We start from the raw sequence: 24,441 nt of genomic DNA on the forward strand, positions 1-24,441 counted from the left end.
TGTTTTGAGATGGACGTTGAGAGGTGACTCAATTTTTTTGCAGAAATTGCTTGAAAATGACTCAAATAATAATATTTCAGTTATCCTCCCTCTCAAAAAGGTCCGGAACATTGTTTAAATAATTAAAATGTCAAAAAATGAAGGGAAAATTCGATTTTTTTCTTCGTTCTTTGATTATAACTTTAAAAGTGTCCATTTACCAGAAAAGATGTACTAACATAAAAGTTGCGTAATTAAATTTCCTATAATATAGAATTAGTTAAAATTTGAAAAAATAGTCACTCTTGTTGCAAAATAGAAATAATTGCGAAAAAAACCATACAAAAACAAGTATTTGCATTTTACGTTTTTCAACCATTTATGCTACACTTAGGACCTTCATATTTCAAGCAGAAAAACTTTATGATACAGTAAAACAACACTGTAAATTTCATTAAGATCGGTTCAATAGATTTTGCAAAATAAATTTTGCAATCCAGCTTTCGCAAAAACAATTCATTTTTTCAAAATGTTACCGGACTGAAAATAAAGCAGATAGCAAGTTAAAATTTTTTTTTGCTTATAGAAGTGTACCGTACCTTTCATTTGCAATTTGCAAAATTAAAATCGATTAACTACCACGGCGTCAGGAATTTTTTAAATAAACATTAATTATTGGTGCTGCGCGCAGGACAGCGGTGTTTGATTCACATGAAGTTAATTTCCACCAAAATTTCTTCCAATCTTCATCTAATATATTATTTTCTTACTCTATTTTTTGTTGTATTTTAATATTTTAATTCCACAAAAATCAAACTAATTTTATTATTGTTTGTGAAATATAGTTTAAACAATTGTATATGTTTAAAAATAATAAACTTATATTCTCAAGTTAAAATATATGAACAAAGAAAGTTTTTGCTAAAAAAGTGTTCTTTCAAAGGATAGAGTATGTGTTTTTATTTTGCAATAAACAAATTTATTTTTTATATCGAAATGTAATAAAATTTAAAATGTATCAATAATTATCAAAGGTCATTGGAATGCCCAATCAGAGCAAACTATCCGGTGTCCTAAGCGCAACACCAATAATTAATGTTTATTTAAAAAAATTCCTGACGCCGTGGTGGTGAATCGATTTTACTTTTGCAAATTGCAAATGAAAGGTACAATACACTTCTATAAGCAAAAAAAAATTCAACTTGCTATCTGCTTTATTTTCAGTCCTGTAACAGTTTGAAAAAATGAATTTTTTTTGCGAAAGCTGGATTGCAAAATTTATTTTGCAAAATCTATTAAACCGATCTTAATAAAATTTACAGTATTGGTTAACTGTATCATATAGTTTTTCTGGGTGAAATTTGAAGGTCCTAAGTTTAGCATGAATGGTTGAAAAACGTAAAATGCGAATACTTGTTTTTGTATAGTTTTTTTCCCAATTATTGCTATTTTGCAACAAGGGTTACTATTTTTTAAATTTTCAACCAACTCTATATTGTAGAAAATTTAATTACACAACTTTTATGTCAATACAACTTTTCTTGGAAATGAATACTCTTAAAGTTATAATCAAAAAACCAAGAAAAAAATCGAATTTTTATTTCATTTTTTGACATTTTGATTATTTAAACAATGTTCCGGGCCATTTTGAGAGGGAGGATAACTCAAATATTATTATTTGAGTTATTTTCAAGCAATTTCTGCAAAAAAATTTGAGTCACCTCTCAACGTCCAAATGTACTAATATTATTACAGATGCGCCCTGGTCTAGGTGTGATAAACTACATTCTTTGTTTTGGTTTCCATGTTTAGTATTTTCGGAAAATGAAACTATTTCTTCAGAGTGGACAAAAACGGGCGTTCGGGATTTATCTCATTTATCAACAAAAATTAAAAAACACGGATCTTCCCAAATTCATTTAAAAAATGAATTGCAACTCTCAGATATTGGCAATATTGATGTTCGCCAATTATTAGATTCTGGGTATAGGAAATCAATAAAAGACTTTAATTTTTCGCCTGTGCCACAATTGCCCGCGGCAGTTATTCACCATTTATATAATTATATTCCTTAATTGAACACCTATTTTAAATTACCACGAGCCGCCACTGGTTATAATATAGTCATAGCAAATACTATGGACTGTAATACATACAACTCTTGACATTTCCCATTACATTTGAGGAAGCAAAAAATAGCGCCCTCTAGGCGGTCTACGGTGATAACCAGAGCAATCTAACCTTACATTTATAAAATTGCTTTATTATTGTTTTTGTATAAGTGTTTGAACTATTTTTATTTTAATTTAATTTAGCAAAATTAGCTTATTATTCAAAAATTTATAAAATTAAATTTGAATGTTTACGTCAAATTTTACGTTGTAACAACGTAGTTTCACCGCAAGCCGACAGTGGCGCTAGTGGCAACGTGCTTCAAGATTTCTGTGGGAGTTGGATGTATTACAGTCAATAGTATTTGGTAATAGTCGTAGAAATAGTACATGGGATAGATCAATCGTCGCATAGTTAAAAGTCGAGCTTGAATATTTATTCCGGTTTTGATATCATTTCGGCCAAACATAGAAACGTAGACATAGCAGTGACCAACCTGCAAACAGCGTTAGCAGACATCGAGGAATGGAGTATAAAATGGAAGATAGCCATAAACTCAGAAAAGATGCAAGCGGTTCTATACAAGAAAGGAAGACAACAGCCAGAAGAACAGCTGACGGTGCAGAACACCCCCATCGAGTGGAAAAATGAAGCTAAATACCTAGGAGTCATGTGCCGAAGAAAAGACGCATCCCAAGCGTAGGTCCAACACCACGACCAGGTACGCTAACCATTAGTAAATTAGAAAATAGAGGAAAAGGCATAAGCCAAACAAAAAAAAAAACACAAAAAAACAAAAAAAGGCGTAAGCCAACAAAAAAATCACACAAAAACAAAAAAAAATCATAAAAATCTTGAGTTCCGAGCCATTGGACCGAGCTCAATTGAGCTTGGTACAATGGCTTGGGGCCCAAGCAAGCAATTTTTAGTTCCGCGGTTAAGTAAGTAAGAGGATAAAGGCATAGAGCGCATCACGCTGGGCCTAATATTTTTGCATTCGATTAGGGTACCACATGGAATCTTATTACCCAGGGTTCCATTGTGAAGAGCATTTGGCTTCGATAGTTGTGCCCCCATCGCTCATCAGCGTGCTATGGGGGGGGGGATGGCCTGGGGCATTGGAGCGACGTGGGGTGATCCCTGTTTGAACTCGGGTCAAAACACCTCGCCCCAATGAATTGTTACACCCGAATGTACTTTTTCGATAGGGTGGACATCTCCCACAGGTCGGGTTGAATCAAATTGCTTGCTTGATATCATTTCGGATTTAAAAAGTTATGACCGGAAGTTTGGCAAAAATGACTTAAAATTAGTGAAATCGTATATCAATCGACGCAAAGTTACACGAAGAGCTCAAATATCTACTTCCAGTTCTACTGCCAGTCATGTTGGGTGAAAACCTAGGACTTACGAAGTCCGATTGGTGGTTTAACATTAGATGATCAAATAAATAAACATAATTCTTATATTGAGTCAGTTTACTTCGGCGATGGTACACCCGTATCATAGTAGGTACCTAATTACTCTATATTTACAAGCAACTTAGAAGAATTTTAATGAAAGCTTTTGCGTGCAGGTAATAAATAAGACAACATCTCAATTACACATCCTGCTAACGAGGAATTCATCAAACATTTTGCAACTTCTGCCTACTGCGATCGCAATCTGCCTTTTAAATTACATATCCTTAGTTGGTAAATGATTTATTAATAAATTCAGAAGTACATATTTATAATGTAAGAATTCTATGTAGAGATAATATTTGTAGTTGTTGTTGTGAGCCATGCAAGAATCAACAGATATAATTTAAAAACCTCCTAAACGAGGGATTACCCCCATTAGTGCGTTGTGCTGCGGCGCGTTGCGACATCGCAACGAAACAACGCATCGTGTGTCCACAGCAGACCCCCACATAGCAATGCAACAGGCATATTCAAGGTCAACGCACGTTTGCTAGTTTGCGCCCTTGCACGGGATGGCACCACTAATCTCATTTCTGCAGGTTTCTGCACATCGTTCGTTCAGTTCGTTCTGTATTCTGTCACTTTCTTTATCAGTAATATCAGTTTTCATTTCCTTGAGAAAAATACGACGCCATATTTATTTGTTTTATTTTTTCATAAATAGCGTTTAAATAGTGCATCCAGCAACAAAAAGTGTAAAGTGAATTACAGCAGTTGTGTTTTATTCCAAATGTATACAATTTTGGTGTGATTTAAACTGATGAATATAAATAATACTATTGTGTAAATATACAGTGAGCACGTAAAGGTTGGTATAAATTCATTTTCTCGAGAATCGAAGATTTTGGAAATAAATCCCGAAACAGGTCAATTTTTATTTTTAAATTACGACTTTTTGGCATATATATCATACTAATGACGTCACCCATCTGGGCGTGATGACGTCATCGATGATTTTTTTAAATGAGAATAGGGGTCGTGTGATAGCTCATTTGAAAGGTAATTCAATTCTCTATTCATTAATATAAACGTTAGTATAATTATTTATAGAGGGTGTCCAAAAAAAATTTTTTTAAATTAAATTTATTGACATAAAAAGAAGAATGTATGTAATTTATTTAGCTCAAAATACATTTTACTGCTCTCAGAAAACTGAAAAAAATGTTTATTTGAAAAATAATCATTGCTTTTCGCTTAAATTAAATGTTCAAACTGTCATGAGGCTGGTGGGTGGCGGCTTTAATATTGAATTTAAGCAAAAAACAATATTTATTTGCCAAATAACCATTTTTTTCTGTTTTCTGATAGCAGTAAAATGTATTTTGAATTAAATAAATTACACACATTCTTCTTTTTATGTAAATAAATTTAATTCAAGGAAATGTTTTTGGACACCCTGTATAAATAATTATGTAATGCTTAAATTACTGAATAGAGAATTAAATTACCTGTCAAATGAGCTATCACACGACCCCTATCCTCATTTAAAAAAATCATCGATGACGCCATCACGCCCAGATGGGTGACGTCACTAGTATGATATATATGCCAGTAAGTCGTAATTTTAAAATAAAAATTGACCTGTTTTGGGATTCTTTCCAAAATCGTCCATTCTCGAGAAAATGAATTTATTCCAACCTTTACGTGCTCACTGTATGTGTAATAAGGTAGTTGTGTTTAAGTTTTTACATTGATAATTGATAAAAAACATATTTTATAAACATTTTTATAAATAAAGATTGTATTTTATGTTTTATTCTTTAATTTTTTAACCACTTTGGCATTTTAATGTAATGAAAAATAAATATAACCTCAAAATAACACAAGAAAATCCAAATAGTATACGAATTATTATAAACGTTGATTGATAAATACATACAGATATACTTTTATCAATCAACCATATAATATGTATTATCGTATAGGATAAGGATTTTGTTTTCTTTTGTTATTTTAAGGTTATATTGATTTTCCTTTACATTAAAATGAGTTCTCAATCCAAGTTAATTTTACAGCTCTTTTGAATTTACCGCCATATGGCCTATAGTTACGCGCCCTACCACTGGCTTATGCGACAATCGTTGTTTCACTCGTTAACACGGACTTGCATTGCTAGTCGTATGTCACATGTCACACTTGCCTTGCGATGACACTGCTATCGAAGAACACCCTTGTCCCGACCGTAACACTGAGATGAATTACGTCAGATTACGGTGAAAAATTCAAGGTTCTTCACTGCGGCAATGGAATGTGCAAACTCAGCAAGCAGTGGCTTCTAACGCATCCTTGGAAACCACCGCTATTATTTTGCGTGGTACAGTTTTTTATGACGTCATTCATCGCAGTGTTGCGCTCGCAGTTTGTCGGTGCCGCTTTTGGGGAAACCGAGGCTTAATGGGGCCTCGCTCTAAATTGTTCGATGTGTTTCCAAGTAACCGACTTTGTTCCTTCCAAATCAATAAGCCTTTTTCTTATTTCTATCTTCTCGGAAACTCATTGTAGACCTTCTTCTTTAGCGAATTAGCAATGAAACCAAATTAAGACTGATAAAGAGCATCTTAATAACAATAACCATAATACTATATGCATCTCTTGCATTGAAATACACATATAACACCAATAGTCTGGACTGATTATCGGAGAATAGGCCATTTTTGGGAAAAGTTATTTACCAGCAATTTTATTCCTGGAATCGAATCTTACGATTGTATATATTAATAATATAGGTATGCAAAGTCCGCAGATAGTGTGCTACTTTTTTTATAAACAAAATGGCGCCCGAAAATCGTGTTTTTTTCAATTTTTATTCTATAACTCCAAAGATTTTAACTTTACACCAAAAACACTCAAATAAAAATTCACCGAAATTAAATTCTGCATAGAGACGTGTTTTTCCCGATTCGCTTCGACGAAAACTTTCCCCGGAAAAAGCGGGTTTTTCCAACAAAATCTTTAATTTTCAACTAAAATTTTAGATAAATAATTGTTAATCAATAATTAAATAACTTGGAAATGTAAAAGCCCTTTTCGCAAAGACTATAATTCCAGAAGCCGATGGAAATTGAATAAACAGTTTAGCAACAATTGAATTGTTAATTAAAAATTTACGGTCGCTATAATAACGACAATAATTATGATGCATAAGAATAACTATGATTTTTTCATAAAAAGACACTATACCCATCCAATGTACTTTACAGAATTAAAATTGGACTATTTAAGCGGCCTCAGGAATATTTTAAAATTATAAACAATTTTTTGGCTTATAAACAAATAAAATATCTCGAGAAATGTTAAACAAAATTAAATTATGAAAACGGCATTCGAAAAACAGCAGTAGGACGCTTCTTTTAAAAGAAAAAACGTTTAATTATGACAAGTAATTCCCGAGATACAACCGGTCAAAGTTGACCGGAATTTACGGCAAAGATATGAACAATAGGATCATAATTTTTAAACCATCACCTTTTATTTTTGTCCTCTTTCTCCACACCAATTTTCATATCTTTGAAATACTCATAACATATATTATTATAATAAAAACTATCGATAATACGTGTGAAAATTGCCAAAAATAGCAAAATTCCAATCAAAAATTAGGTCGGAGAAAATGTAACCCTCAAAGTTCAAAATCGGTATACGTTAAAAAAATGCATTTTCTCGGCTTCCCATGGAGCAATTTCCTTCATTCTTTTTTTGTTCCCAAGTAACTCGAGTAGAGCCATCGAACTAACGCATTATTAAATGTCAAACTTGCGTTTGTTTTGTTATAATAAATTAATTTATTTATTATAACACAAAATTTTAATTTGTTTAAATAAAAATTGTTTAAATAATTATACAGCTCTCAAATGAGAATATTTATGTTTTTAACTTTAAAACGTACACTTTTAGTAAGTTTATCTAAAAAAAGCCTACAACTGGAAAAAATATGTAGTTTTCTGTTCTTATAAATAAATTAATCTATTATAACAAAACAAAAGCAAGTGTGACATTTAATAATACGTTAGTTTGATGGCTCTACTCGAGTTATTGGGGAACAAAAAAAGAATGAAGGAAATTGCTACATGGGAAGCCGAGAAAATGCATTTTTTTAACGTATACCGATTTTGAACTTTGAGGGTTACATTTTCTCCAACCTAATTTTTGATTGGAATTTTGCTATTTTTGGCAATTTTCACACGTATTATCGATAGTTTTTATTATAATAATATATGTTATGAGTATTTCAAAGATATGAAAATTGGTGTGGAGAAAGAGGACAAAAATAAAAAGGTGATGGTTTAAAAATTATGATCCTATTGTTCATATCTTTGCCGTAAATTCCGGTCAAATTTGACCGGTTGTATCTCAGGAATTACTCGTCATAATTAAACGTTTTTTCTTTTATTAGAAGCGTCCTGATGCTGTTTTTCGAATACCGTTTTCATAATTTAATTCAGTTTTATATTTCCCGAGATATTTTATTTGTTTATAAGCCAAAAATTGTTTATAATTTTAAAATATTCCTGAGGCCGCTTAAATAGTCCAATTTTAATTCTGTAAAGTACATTAGATAGGTATAGTGTATTTTTATAAAAATATCATAGTTATTCTTATGCATCATAATTATTGTCGTTATTATAGCGACCGTAAATTTTTAATTTACAATTCAATTGTTGCTAAACTATTTATTCAATTGCCATCGGCTTCTGGAATTATAATCTTTACGAAAAGGGCTTTTACATTACCAAGTTATTTAATTATTGATTAACAATTACTTATGTAAAATTTTAGTTGAAAATTAAAGATTTTGTTGGAAAAACCCGCTTTTTCCGGGGAAAGTTTTCGTCGAAGTAAATCGGGAAAAACACGTCTCGATGCAGAATTTAATTGCGGTGAATTTTTATTTGAGTGTTTTTGGTGTATAGTTAAAATCTTTGGAGTTATAGAGCAAAAATTGAAAAAAACACGATTTTCGGGCGCCATTTTGTTTATAAAAAAAGTAGCACACTACCTGCGGACTTTGCATACCTATATTATTAATATATACAATCGTAAGATTCGATTCCAGGAATAAAATTGTTGGTAAATAACTTTTCCTTGTATTTTGCTAATTAGCCCAGAGTACAACAAAAAAAAAAAAGATACAAGCAGCACACATCAGACGTTTCTGAGAAGCTAAAAATGTGTAAAAGATGCATAGCTTAACAGCTTAACGCTTCTCCTATTTAAAAATTTAAGGCAAGGGTACTAGAAATGATAGAAGAAAAATCCAGCAAAAAATTAGCTGAGCTGAAGACCACCCGAACCGGTTGTTCCATAGATGGAAACACAGAAGACCAAAACAGGAAACCTTAGCAAATATCTAATAAAATCCAGATAATATTGTCTTCTTCTTCTTGATGTGCCTATCCCTGACAAATGTTGGCGATCATCATGGCAATCTTTATTTTTCTCTGCAGCAGCGTGGAAAAGCTGCACATATGTTGTGTTGAACCAGGTTCTTAGGTTCTTTAACCAGGATGTTCTTCTTTTTCCTGGACCTCTTCTTTTTCTTCTTCAAGTGCCCTGTCTGTTGTGAAGGTTGCTTATTAACATGGCAATTTTGATCTTGCTTATTAAAATGTTGGCTATTAACATGGCAATTCTGATCCTGGGCCTCGCATTCCAAATATTTTTCCTTGCAGGATGATTTGTAGGGGGCATATCTGGATTCATTTCGCATAATGTGTCCAAAGTAGATATTCTAACTTTCGAGATTTCATGGTGGTCACTACCTCTCAGTTCTTCTTCATTCTCCTGATGACCTCCTCATTTGTGACCCGGTCAGTCCACGGGATATTAAGAATTTTCCGATATAGCCACATCTCAAATGCTTTCAACTTTCTGCATGTATCTTCGTTGAAGTTCCACGATTCAACCCCATAAAAAAGAACAGAGAAGACGTAGCATCGCAGAATTCTTACTTGTATACCAAGAGAAAGGCTGCGGCTCTTTTTCTTGCTAATGATCTTGCTTTGTCTTCGTTACGTTTATATTGAGCCCATATTGTTGACTGTAATACGTGATTTGTTCATAAGGACTTGTAGGTCTTCTAGGTTGTCCGCAAATATTATTGTGTCATCTGCATCTCTGATGTTGTTTAACCGGTACCCGTTTAGTAGAATACCTTTTTCAGTTTCGTGCAAAGCTTCGATAAATATTCTTTTAGCGTACAACAAAAAACAAAGTTGGTTCTTGACTGCACAGACGAAAAAGACAAACAAAACATATATCACGATGTAAAAATAACTACATATTATATAATGCCAATTGTGTAATTAAAAGGCAAAATCCTTTTATTCAAAATCTAGGAAAAATTATCCAGTCAGATCATTTTTTACAAAAGACAATTGGCATTTGACAGATGGTACCTTGTGCAGTTTCTATGTTTTATGAGGTTGTATCACAGAACACATTAGGCAAATTTTAGATTTTATCTATTTAAAAGCTTAAATTTAGTTGGCAGAGCGTTGCACACTGTCTAGCACAGCCAACAACGTATAACGTGTCTGTATGGTTAATACAATGTTTTTAGACTTTGATGATGTTTTCAAAAATTTATTTTTGCTGTCCAAAAGTAAATCCTCGACATCCAAAGAGAGTATGAAAAGGATAACGCAATTCGTGATTTTAAAACTGAGGAAGGAATTTTTCGCATCAAAATACTTCTAATGCTGGGGCCACAGTAACGTCTAATGCCGTTAATTAACGCATTATTTGCTATCTCTGTAATGCAAATCATACGTTAATTAACGGCATTAGACGTTACTGTGGTCCCAGCATAAGCCAATTTGTTTGATATGTTATGTAATTTGCCTTTTTTGCTTTAGGTCATATTTTCCTAAAGTTTCTTCCCCTGCTTCTTTTATAGATAATTTTATCTCCTCGTATTCGTGCGTCATAGGTCTGATTGTTGTTTGTTTTTGCCTTATTCTGAGAGAATAAATTAGACCAAAAAATGTAATGAAAGTAAAATATATATCTCCTTTCTCTTTCTTTGCAATAGGTGATAAACAACATCTGATGGCATATTAATTAATAAATATGTATATTTAAATATTTAAAGCAGGGTGTCCAATCGGCTGTTTACTACTCAATTATTGCCATTTAGAAACAAAATGCGAATATTATGAGTCATAATAGAGAGTAAAAGTTTCAAAACGATATAAAATATTTTGGAAAAAATAAGGCTAATGTTAGGTTTAACAAATATACGTCACACCGATTTAATATTGCATACCATCAAAGAAATGAGAGTTGTATTTTATAGTTCTTAGCAAGAAGTTTTATATCAATTTTAGATTGTTACTTTGGTACCATGAATGTTTAGTGTATTATCTTTTTAACAGTCTTACATTAAATGCTAAATTATGGCGTAGCTGGTCGAATCAGATATCTCTATTTATCATTATTTGCTCTCCAGTACTTGACCTTAGTTCAGAACAAGGTGTTAGAAAAGAATGAACTGAAGTGATACAAACTTGAGTTGGTTTGTCGGGAAAATCAAATTTCAAATGAACTGAATTTAACATCGTGTGGTGTCATCTCCCATAGTACAAAGTCAACTGACTAATTGGCGATTAAACGGACGGCGATGAAACGGCGGCATCGAAAAGGCAGCGATGAAGCGGCGGCGATAGTCCAGGGTAATAAGGTTTTTTCCGTGACACTCGAGCAGCCAGGGTACTGAAGCGTTTTTTCGATAGGTAACACCTATAAGAGCAAATTGTAACTATTTCCTGCGTAGGATCTGCCGGCCATTTTTATTTACAAACAATTAAGTGTACAAAAATGGCATTTTTCACTTTTTTTCCAAATCAATGGAAAACAGGGAAACTTATGGTTTTTTTAGTATAAATATCTTCGAGATTATGGAAAATGCTTTATGACGTATTACAAAGTTTGATATAAGTACTCATTTATTGTTAATATAATTGCAAAAAAAGGTCGGGATTGCAAAAAAAATTATTTTCGCAATAACTGTTCTAAAAATTAGTGTACAGCTTTGAAAGTTTTGTCAAATAAGGGTTCTTTGGTGCTTAATATGTGATAAAAATTTCAAAGTGATTCATTCAATTGTTTAAATTTTATTCAAATTGTTTATACCAGAGAGCTTTTTTTGCAATAACATAAGTCAGAAGAAAATGACGTCAGAACCATTCCACAGGTGTCAAATGAAAGAGCATGAGCTATATTTTCAACCTGGTTTAAAAAAGTGAATAAAAAATGCATTTGTTAGTAATATATAATTATGCAAAAATATCGTAAATCTTTCCTTATAAACTTTTTATTTTGTTATATAAGAAATTATACATATTTATTACAATTTTTTATCAATTATGATATAGATAACATTACTTGGTAGTTGTGCACTTAAAACACGGTAAAATAGTTAAATTTTTTTGGAAAAAGTTATTTAAAAAGTTTATAAAGAAAAATTGACGATACTTTTGCATACTTATTTATTACTAATAAATGCATTTTCTTATTCACTTTTTTCAACCATGTTGAAAATATAGCTCATGCTCTTTCATTTGACACCTGTGGAATGGTTCTAAGGTCATTTTTTTCTGACTTATGTTATTGCAAGAAAATGCTCTCTGGGATAAACAATTGGAATAAAATTTAAACAATTGAAAGAATGGCTTTGTAATTTCATCACATATTAAGCACCATAGAACCCTCATTTGACAAAAATTTCAAAGCTGTACACTAATTTTTACAACAGTTATTGAGAAAATATTTTTTTTGCAATTCCAATATTTTTCGCAATTATACTGTTTTCCGTTGATTTGAAAAAAAGGGGAAAATGCCATTTTTTGACAGTTAATTGTTTATAAATAAAAATGGCCGCCAGATCATACGCAGGAAATAGTTACAATATGTTCCTATGGGTATTACCTGTCGAAAAAACGCTTCAGTGCCCTGGCTGCTGAAGTGTCACGAACAGGGTATATATTTTTGTCTTATTACCCTGGCCTACGATGAAACGTCCCATTCCGAGAGGAAGACCAAAAAACAATGGCTAGGCGACATCAAAGCAAAAATGGGAAGGAACTGGAAACAAATAGCGCAAAATAGAGAAGAATGGAGAACTCATGGGGAGGCTTTTGTACAGGAGTGGATGCAAACAGACTGAAGAAGAAAAAGATTAAATGAGCACGTCATTATTTAAACCTTAATAATTTAGATTACCGTCTAATATAAGAAAAAAAAATTCACGAATTTCTTATCATTTGCGGTAAAAATATGTGTGTTGTTTATATGAACTTATTATTAAATATAAAAGATATATATTTTTTAGAAACCAAAATTACGTCGCTGCAATTCTATGAATATCTTTTATATCATGGGGAAATATACTGGAAATACGCTTTTTAAATGAATTTTCAGTAATTTGTATAATTATTTTAAGATGTAAGTAAATACCCATTTTATTTTTATCATATACTTTTTTAATTAGAAAAACCTCAATTAGATTATAATTTTTGAAAAAATTGACGATACTTTTGCATACTTATTTATTACTAATAAATACATTTTTTATTTACTTTTTTTAAACCAATTTGAAAGTTTTGCTCATGATCTTTCATTTGACACCTGTAGAATGGTTCTAACAACATTTTTTCGACTTATGTTATTGAAAAAAACAAAAGCTCTCTGAAATAAACAATTTGAATAAAATTTAAACAATTGAATGAATCGCTTTGAAATTTTTATCACATTTTAAGCACCAAAGAACTCTCATTGACAAAAATTTCAAAGCTGTACACTAATTTTTACAATAGTTATTGCAAATTAATTTTTTTGCAATTTTGACCTTTTTTCGCAATTATGTAAACATTAAATGAGAATATCAAACTTTGTAGTAAGCCAATTTAAAGCTTTTTCCATGCTCTCGAAGATGTTTATACTAAAAAACCATAAGTTTAACTGTTTTCCATTGATTTGAGAAAAAAAGGAAAAAAGCCGTTTATGACACTAAATTGTTTACAAATGAAAATGGCTGAGAAACAAAAAGCTGTACTATCGTTACAAATGTCCTTTTTGGGATAAGTAATAAACCTGTTTTCGCATTTTCACAAAATCCAATGAATATTGCCTTTCTAGTCGCCAGCCCTGTATGAAAAGTTTGAGATATGATCATTGATCATGTTCATGTAAAGTATACCATAAGACTGGACACTGATCACTGAGTAAACACCAGCAAGACAGTAGTCGAAAAATAATTTATATTAGATTGATTTTGGCAACATTCAAATATAAAAACTGCAATAATACATATACAGGGTCTCCCGAAAAAATTGGTCATAAATTATACCACAGATTCTAGGGTCAAAAATAGGTTGATTGAACCTCACTCACCTATATACAATAGTGCACACAAAAAAGTTACAGCCCTTTGAGTTACAAAATGAAAATCGATATTTTTCATATATCGAATACTCTTTTTAGAGATTTTTTATTGAAAATGGACATGTGGCATTTTCATGGCAGCAAAATCTTAAAAAAAAATTAAAGTGAAATTTGTGCACCCTATAAAAATTTTATGGAGGTTTTGTTTTTTTAAACCCCCCAAACTTTTGTGTACGTTCCAATTAATTTATTATTGCGACACCATTAGTTAAACACACTGTTTTTAAAACTTTTTTGCCTCTTAGTACTTTTTTGATAAGCCAGTGTTTATCGAGATATTTTGAATATTTGTCAAATACACCACATATTTGTATATGGTAAGTATGATTTATAGACACCTGTTAATAATCTGAAAATTTATTTATAACTTACATTTTTAGGTATATTTTGAAAAAGAAGCCACAACTCGATAAAAGGTGACATCAAAAAAAGACTAAGAGGCAAAAAAGTTTTAAAACACCGTGTTTAACTAATGGTACCGCAATAATAGTTTAATTGGAACGTACACAAACATTTGGAGGGTTTAAAGGAACAAAACCCCCATAAATTTTTTATGTAAATATATTAAAAAAGAAGCCGCATCTCGATAAAAACTAGCTAATCGAAAAAATACTAAGAGGAAAAAAGTTTTAAAAACGTTGTGTTTAACTAATGGTACCACAATAATGAATTTATTGGAAGGTACACAAAAGTTTGGGGGGATTTAAGGGAACAAAACCCCCATAAAATTTTATGGAGTAGACAAATTTTACTATAATTTTGTTTTAAGATGTTCCTGCCATAAGAATGATACATGTCCATTTTCAATAAAAAATCTCTAATAGTTTTCGATATATTGAAAAAAATCGATTTTCATTTTGTAACTTCAAAGGGCTGTAACTTTTTTTATGAGCACATTTGTACTAAGGTAAGTTAGGTTCAACTTAACTATTTTTGACCCCAGAATGTGTGGTATAATTTATGACCAATCTTTTCGGGACACCCTGTATAACAAACATTTTTAGTAATCTATTTTGTAATAATCCAAACACCACAGGTTTCCAGTAGAGGAAATAAACACTAACGGAAATATTCATTACCTCAATCGATCATAAAACTTACCATACTGGCTTAATAAAACTCCTTGTAAACATTTCTCGTCACAGCATAATCCCAGGTGATAATAATATATTTATAAAGGATTATGTTCCAAAGCATACAAATTATTGCACTTAATACTTTCAACCTCACATAAACAAACAATACCACACGCTATAAGCGAATCTCACACACTGATAAAAACACGATGAATAATAATAAACAACACCATAAATGAATGTTGTTAATAATTAATTTCTTTATTTAACTTTCCTGAAAGTGTTAAGATGATAGGGGCGAGTGGAACAATACTTATACTGTTTTGGATGTTAAAAGTGATTGGTCTGTGGAAGCAATTACAATCTACAGAGAAATAGACATTTTCAATAGAGATTTCCGAATTTTGCAGTTATTTGTGACAATATTGTTGAATACGTCTGTCATATTGGCTGTCATTCCATCTATTCAGAGCAGCCGCATCTAAAATCAGAATTGCCTGGATAATTGCCTACCTCCGTTGCGAAGATGACAAGGAAAGAAGATGGTTTTTTGTAACTGATTTTAACACGAAATAGCGCAGCTGCTTATTCTAGTATGTTTATTAAGCAAGAAAGCAAAGACAAGCGCTTCTAAATATAACATGAGCCTTGAATAGTTAGGGATCGCCAACTTCTTGAAAATTTCAAGATCTTGTCTTGAAATCAAGACAAGATCAAGAAAAGAAGTAATTTTAGGTTTCAAGAAAAGACAAGAAATTTTATTTCAATACCAAGATATCTTTTTAAGAAAACAAGAAATCTTGACTACCTAATAAGAAAAACTAGATTTTATTTTAAATAACAAATTTAGTACATTTTTAAATCGGAATTTATCCGAATTTATATATTTAATATTAAAGTAGTTAGCTTTAAATATTTGTTTAAATTTTTGTACTGCCTCTGACTATATAAGCTGTTCCCAAGATGAAGAGGAAAATGCCTCTACTTTATGGCGAAGATTCAAAATAACAACAATAAGTATATCCAATTAATTAGTTTTGTTATAGTGTTTCAGTATTTTATCTCTCGCAGATTGCATACAGTAAATTAATTGCTCATCGGTAGCGTCTCTATCAATTCTATTATTAAGTTCATGAGCCCATATTTTCAGTTTGTCCAAAAGTAAATTGACTCCAATTACCACCAATGAGAGTGTGCAATATTTGTCCCTTCCGAGAATTGAAGAAAGTGTTTTAAACCTTCTCAGATACTGACGAAATTTACTGATCAGAACCATTCTTTATCTAACATTTTCCAATTATTTAGATTTTGGTTGTTGTCACAAAATATGGTTTTAAGCATTCTTTACACTTAAGCCCCATGTTAGCATCTCGAAAGTTCAATGCCATCTTGTAGGCACATCTAGTTCTGGCATAGTCATCTTACAATTTATGCCTGAGTTTTTGATTTTTTTACAAGGTATTTAAGTTTACTTACAGGAGAGCTGTAAAGAAGTAGCATTTATAGCATTTTCTACTTCGATCTCATCCTCCAAATAATCAAAATCCTTTTCGATGTTTAAACTGTGTCGATTTGGCTCAGCAATTTTTATGAAATCCTGGACAGCTAAGTTTAGAATATGTGCGAAACATACAAAATGCTTATTGTATGCATGCAACTACACATCAATTTTGGGTTCGTCAGGAAACAAATGCAGATCAGGGACTCCCCCAGTGCCAGTGGCAGTGGAGGCCGTGTTAGCACGCAACGAAATAAAAAGGTCGCTGTGGAATCACCCGACCGAGTAATCAAAAAATTTCAAGATCTTGAAATTTCTTGAGCCAAGACAAGATATAAGATGACAAGAAAACGTCAAGACAAGATTTTTTTAAATTTCTTGATTTTTTCTTAAGACCAGACAAGAAGTTGTTGTCAAGATAAGAATTCTTGTCTTGTCAACCTCTATGAATAGTACAGGAAAGGCTTCATTAGAGGCTATTAAAGGTCTCCCTCCGCTGGAATTATATATTTCGGCGGTAGCCTTTATAACCATCCTAAGACTAAAAGAAAATAATATTTGGAGGCCGAATTATATATTGAATAGCCACACAAACACTACTGGGATTATCCTTGAGGAATGCATCTTTATGATGAACTCAGATATGATGACACCAGAACTAATCTTCACTCAGAAGATTAACACAATTATACCATCTAGAGAACAAAAAGTCCCAAATATTAATAGGGGCTTAATATGGTTCATATGGTTCACTGGTGGATTTTAAACTGTCCATGGTACTGGATTAGGAGTCTTTGGGCGAACATGTAACTATAATAAGTGTTACAGCCTAGGTCAACATACAACTGTGTTTTAGGTTGAAGTTTTTGGTTTAGTGGCCTGCATTGATGAAATCATAATTGGGGACCCTAAAGCTAAGGGGGCTATTCTGATAATAAAGAACCCACTCACGAAATCAAACTATTAAGACACTGCAAAGATCTCCTCGACAACCTGGCAAAAGAGAATAAAGTGTCTTTAATATGGGTGCCGGGATATGAAGGGATGCATGGGAATGATCGACCAGATATGTTGGTAAAACAAGGGTCGAGAGAAACTTTGGAAGGCCCAGAACCTTCCTGTGGCATCATTAAAGATGCTACAAAAACGAGGTTCAGAAATGGATCAAAGGAAATGGAGAGCCACTCAAGAGCAAATCCAAACTAAACAAGCTGAAATTGCGAGCATTATCATAACGAAAACTTTGTTTATTTAAGTATTTTAATTCATAATATGGAAAATTGCTATTATGAAAAGTAATGTATTAAGTATAAATAAATATACTCAAATTGTATTTTTGAACATCTTATTTATTTTATATAATAATTAAATTCACTATCAAATGTCACTGATGTTTTATTAATACTTAATTTAAAATTTAGTTTGACATTCACGAAGTGTCAAACTCAAATGTAAATAACCTATGCTTTGCTTAACAAATTGAGATTCAAAAACCAACTTACTTAATAGCAACGACTTTAGCTGGACGTGTAGTGTGTCGGCATAAAATAAAACGATTGTGACGTCACATTTTAGATTTTGAAGTCGATTATCTCGAAGACGGTTAGAAATATCGAAATGCCGTTTTCAGATTTGGATTCAGAAGGAAAAACTACATGAGAATCCATCGATAAATTTGCTCTGAGTATTGCAGGAGCGGCAACGCAATAACACTTTTGCGAATTTATAAACGAAATGTTTTCGTTGAAAATAATCAAGAATATTGATAAAAATACTCTCGAACTAAAAAAATAATCATGAACATTGATAAAAAACTCTCGAACAATTTGATGAACCTCAATAAATGAGAGATTGAAACGGTTACTGAAATGGTGAATGAACCATGGTGCAGAAAGTGGGAAATGGAAGAGAAGAGACTGCCCTACACATACTATGTCATTGCAATGTACTAAGTGATGTAAGTTCATTGGTCAACTGAGGTTTAAACTAGAAGAGCACCTAAAACTACCAATTAAAAAACTGTTAGCCTTCGTTGAGGCCACAGAACTTATTACGAGATTACGAAAAAAAACAACAAGGTATGGTACAAAGGCCTTATGACCAAGTGCCAGAGACTAACGAGTCTCGCCTAATCTAAGAAGAAGAAACAAGAAAGCTAGCAATTAAACCCTTCTAGAATGATATTCCTGTAATAAAATTCATTGGGAGAGGAGGATTCACTCCTGTAAGCAGGAATCACTCCACCCCGCCCCAATGCTCCAATCTATCCCCTTTCCTCGATAGCACTCTGATGCTCTATAGGGGTTCTCTTTAAGTGCTTATGAGGTGGGAGTCCAAAATCCGAAGTAGAAGGCGAAAATGAAATCCTACCCCGGAAAATGCAGGCCAGCGTGAGGCGCTCTGTTCCCGCTACATCTAGTGACTTATCTTCTATCTGTATTGCTTCTGTTTATCGATCTGTTTATTAAGCAGTATATTTAAATTCTCTATTGGTGAACATTAGTAGCATATTTCCTTCCTCCTTCTAAGTGCCTTCTCTATTAGACCTGGATCCCGCGTACCAAAAAAAAGTTGATTAATAGCAAGCTGAAAATTTGTTAATAGCTTAACAGTGCGGTGTCTAGTCGGACAAACTTTGATGTATGGGAACACTGGAATAGGGGAAGTTTTAATTGTGGAATAGGTTAAAAAATTGGAACGTCAGACTACGAAAACGTTCCATGTATTTTGTCGGACAGAACTTCCAACTGGTTTGTTACGATTTCATTAAACTCTCAGTGCAAAATCATGCAGAAATCAGACTGGTGTTTATCACCAACTGGGCATTCTGATGAGTGGAACACGAAGAATATGTCAAATGACAGGAATCATGTTGGTTAGTAATAGGGCTTTTCATCGATTGTCATTTGTTTCGAGCTTCTGTCATGTGCCACATAATATTAATATATCTACGTCATACGTCTTTGGTTTGTATCATTGGCAATACCAATAACGTATGACGTAGATATACAGTACAACCTGCCATATCCGGATCTACCGAAATCTACCGAGAAAGGCAGTCCTGCTGTTGCTGATGGACAACGCACTAAAAGAAGAACTAGAAGATGGCGAAATAATGTACTATAGAATCTATAAAACGTGTCTATCGACGAAAGTTATTGACGGCGTTGATTACTAGAATTTATGAAGGAGAAAACGTTTCAGAGACTATAAAAGCAGTAGTGGTGTTTATATCCGGATTTTTTCATATACGGATCAGTCTGTCGCCACATTGATCCGGATATGGCAGGTTTGACTGTATTAATATTATGTGACACATGACAGAAGCTCGAAACAAATGACTGTGAATGAAAAGCCCTACAGCAGTCTGATTTTTGCATGAGAGTTTAATGAAAGGATAACAAATCAATTGGATGTTCTGTCCGACAAAATACATGGGACGTTTTTGTAATCTGACGTTCCAAATTTTTAAACTGTTTCTCAATTAAAACTTCCTGTGTTCCAGTGTTACTTACTTACTTACTCCGTGGCGTTACAACCCTTCGTGGGTTTTAGCCGACTCAACAACATGCCTCCACTGTTTTTTGTCTTGAGCAATCTCCATCCAATTCACCACCCCCATCGCGCTTAGGTCTCCTGCTATATTATCTCGCCACCTGAGTCGAGGGCGTTCGCGTGGTCTCCTTCCAGTTGGGACTTCCTCCCACACCAGTCTTACTGTTTTTAATGAGTGGTCCAGTGTTCCAGTGTTCCCATACATCAAAGTTTGTCCGACTAGACACCGTTAAGCTATTAACAAATTTTCAGCTTGCTATTAATCAATTCTTTTTAGTACGCGGGATCCAGGCCTATATTAAGGTTGGCGATCAATATGATAAATTTCTCTCTGTTCTGGGCTTGATGAATTAAGTCATTCTCTGTTGCGTGGGGGCTCTTCTGTTCTCTGATCACCAAACAAATCTTTAAGATATTGTTCCCATATTTCTTTCTATTTTTCAGGGTCTAATTCTATTTGGTTTTTCTTGTTTGTTACAATAGATAAATGTTTGGGTTTCCATATTGCAGCGACTTCTTTAACCTATCTTTATGATTCCTTTGCAAATCTTCTACCTCTTTACATATTTCCTTAATACAATACAATATCTGTAAACACATTATATTTTATTTATATGCCACGTAAATATTTAATGACTATAACAATCGAAATCGAAATCTTAACATCTTAAAAAAATTGTTATTAAAACTTGATCGATTCGATCTGCTACTCTACTTTTTCCTACATGACCACAAGACAAGAGTGAGATTCGTTAGTTGATTCATAAGTAGCCGCCACAAAAAATAATATAAAGGAAGAATATCACGTTTCCTTTTCTTTTAAGTGTGACACAAGAGTCGAACCACAAAGAGCCTCCAGTCGTGACCTACCTACTTTTCCGAAGATCCACTGCAAAACAGTGGCGTAGAAAATATAATAATAATTTTTTATTTTTTATTTTACTTGAATCAAGTCAAAATTCATTTCACTTATTCCCCGTTAGAGGGCGTTCTAACCATACCGCGATATAAATAGTTTTAATTAAAAAGATGAAGTTTTCGATCCTAATAGCATTATTACTAATATTTAGAAAATATTAAAATATTACTAAAAGATTTTTAAATCGAAAACTTATTGGTCCATTTCCTTGGTAACACCTCCAAGGCTTCTAAAATTTGCAAGCCAAATGGATGCTGAAGCGAAGAAGACAAAAGGGAATTTAAAAAACTTACAATTCACGACCCCGTCTGTTCAGCTGGTAAATTCCAACAGAAAATGGACCTAGTTACTCGAAGGAGTAAAGACCAATATAAAAATAAAATAAAAATTTTATTTTTAATTCAGTTGCAATGCGAAGGCAAAACAATCTTACTTTTCAATTAGAATACGGAGCGCAGTCCAGTCCCTTGAATTGCAATTTTCGGCTCTTATTGGAGCCCCATCGGAAAGAACTCCAATAAGAGCCGAAAATTGCAATTCAAGGGACTGGACTGCGCTCCGTATTCTAATTGAAAAGTAAGATTGTTTTGCCTTCGCATTGCAACTGAATTAAAAATAAAATTTTTATTTTAGTTTTAATTTATATCGAGAAACTGCGGTCGTGTTGGTGTAAATTTGTCTTCCTCAGAGCCTCCTTTGACAACAGGTGTACCTAGAAATGGTACTATCGGAGGATGGAGGGAGACAGATTTAAATCAAAACGAAACCGTAGATTTTCTTATTTTACTAATAGCCCAATAAATGACCGTTTTGGAGTGTAATTTCCAGGGGCAACTCCGAGTTGCATGAGAATTTGGATCTAGGTTCTACTTACCCTCCACTTCAAAGTTGAATTTGTGCCGTTGGTTGATTTTACTTGGGGGGTTACATTTACGCCTTCTCGGGGGGTGAAAAACGGGTCTTTAAAATAAGGCCGGAAATGGATAAATTGACTTATTTTAAGCACCTTTTGTTCTGTAAAGTTTTTTACGTAAGTCAATACTTTTCGAGTTATTCGCGATTTAAAATGTTGATTTTCGACAAAAAAACTACGCTTTCAGACCGTTTTTCCCAAATAACTCAAAAAGTAAATATTTTATCGAAAAAAATATTTTTAGCAAAAGTGTAGCCTATAAAAAAACGAAGAAAATGGTGTACCAGTAAAGTCTACAAATTGAGTAGAAGCAAAGTTGTAGCTCATGAAAAATACGTTCTTATTCGTCTAATTCCAAATCGAATAATTCAACGCGAAATCACCGAAGAAAGAAGAATTTTTCGGGAAAACCTTATTAATATTTTTAAAGTATCGAAAAAAAGCTTATTATTTGTTTTTTACAAAAGTTTACAGTATCAAAAATAAATGAGTTACACTGAAAAAAAAAGTTGACCCCTTTTTTTGTAAAAAAAATCGTGAAAACCTCCCCCTATTTACACCCTAAATGAAATTAATCGTTTGGCTTTACCATCTATTTTAACTGTGTGTGTATTGTTTACTTGGGGGGTGACAGTCTGTAAGTTTGATTGGTTTGAAGTTCTTATTTTTGAAAACATTTGGTTTTATAGTAAAAAAAAAAAAATTAAAAATTTTTGAAAAATTTCATTTTTTCAACATAACTTAAAAAGTATTAGTGATAAGAAAAATCTCGAAGAGTAAAAAAATGTAGGTTTTGCTATTATAAATATGTTACTTTCATTTTGTTTCTCCGTAAGACAAAAATTGGTTAAGATATGGCTGTTCAAAATTTGCATACACTCGTGATTAGTGACCCATTCAAGCTTTCTCAATTATAACCCTTTCAAAAATAAACACTTTAAACCGGTGAGACTGACAGATCATATAAAAAATAGGTAGGTAAGTAAATTGTTTGTAAAGCGGTAGCGATTAATTTCATTTGGGGAGCTAAACACGGAGAGATTTTCATGATTCCCTCAAAAAGAGGGCCAACTTTATTTTGAGCGCAACTCGCTTATTTTTAATGCTAACACTTTTGTTAACAATTCAAACAAAGCTTTTTATAAACACTTTAAAAAAGTTTAAATGGGTTTTTCCCGAAATTTTTAGGTGATTTCACCTTGAAATATTCGATTTGGAATTAGACGAATAGGAACGTATTTTTCATGAGCTACAACTTTGTTTTTATTTGATTGATAGACTTTAATGATACTCCATTTTTTTGGGTTTTTTATAAGCTACACTTTTGCTAAGGATATTTTTTTCGATAAAATATTTACTTTTTGAGTTCTTTGCGAAAAACCGTCTGAAAACGTAGTTCTTTTGTCGAAAAATCAACATTTTCACTTAGGTAAAAAACTTTATAGAACAAAAGTTGCTTAAGATCAGTCAATTTATCAATTTCCGGTCTTATCTTGAACGTCTGTTTTTTCACCCCCGAGAAGGGGTGACTGTCACCCCCCAAGTAAAAGCAACCAACGGCACAATTTCAACTTTGAAGTGGAGGGTAAGTAGAACCTAAATCCAAATTTTCATGCAATTCGAAGTTGCCCCTGAAAATTACACGGTATCGCCGTATTTCCCGTTCATTTACTGGGCTATAATGCCATACTCTGTATTAGAGTACACATACTCGTGTGCCTTGTGGTATTGTCATACCTGTCAACGAAAGTAAATTGCAAATTATATTGCTGTTTATTGGAACAATTGTTAGAGCCATTTACTTTCGTACTTCTTATGTTGCACAGTAAAATATTCGTTGTCGAAGTAATCCAAAACAGGCGTATGTTCGTGGAATGGCCCATATAAAATGTTTACCCGAATAGTTAAGACAAGATTAGAAAAAAAGTAGGATTTCTACCAGCCCCGCGAACAAGCTGCCTTCCTCTCAAAATTCGGAACAAACCATCGCCTACAAGCAGTAAAAACCTTAATAGAAAAGTCGGTAGAATATAACAGATCACTGGTACTTATCTTCGAAGCCTTTCACAAAGCCTTCGACACCGTGGAAGTAGACAGCATTATAACTCCTCTGAACAACAGTAGAATAGACTACCGCTTTACAATACAAAGTTAGTACAAACATTATACCAGAATGCCACAATGCGTGTAAAACTACAAAATACCACCAGAAAAATACATATATCAAGTGAGGTGTGAGACAGAGCGACACTCTCTTACCAAAATTATTTATAACGGTCCTCGAATGCGCCTCTAAATTGCTATAGTGCGAAAATAGAATAAAAATAGATGAGGAAATGTTCGATCATCTGCGTTTTGTCGACGATATAGTACTATTAAATATTTAAAACTATTATTATTAAAAAAAGTAAGACATGTTGGATACGCCTATGTCTTCGTAAACGATTGATTTTCGTCTCTTTGTATTGAAGTGCTGCATTTTGCAT

General features: G+C 32.7%; 1 protein-coding gene across 3 annotated transcripts in view; it reads right to left on the minus strand.

Annotated features, from left to right (window-relative positions):
* Positions 1-24,441, minus strand: part of LOC114338901 (uncharacterized) — a 158,975-nt gene that overhangs the window by 24,877 nt on the left and 109,657 nt on the right. The window contains exon 1 of one of the 3 annotated variants that reach the window (XM_050647961.1): positions 15,096-15,256. The exons of the other annotated variants lie outside the window; for them this stretch is intronic. Within the exon in view, the coding sequence (XP_050503918.1) occupies positions 15,096-15,098 (3 nt within the window). The 5' untranslated portion in view covers positions 15,099-15,256. Of the gene's footprint in view, positions 1-15,095; positions 15,257-24,441 lie in introns of those variants that run through there. 3 annotated transcript variants of the gene reach the window in all.

This window comes from Diabrotica virgifera, chromosome 4 (assembly GCF_917563875.1).
Source record: "Diabrotica virgifera virgifera chromosome 4, PGI_DIABVI_V3a".
Taxonomy (NCBI): domain Eukaryota; kingdom Metazoa; phylum Arthropoda; class Insecta; order Coleoptera; family Chrysomelidae; genus Diabrotica; species Diabrotica virgifera.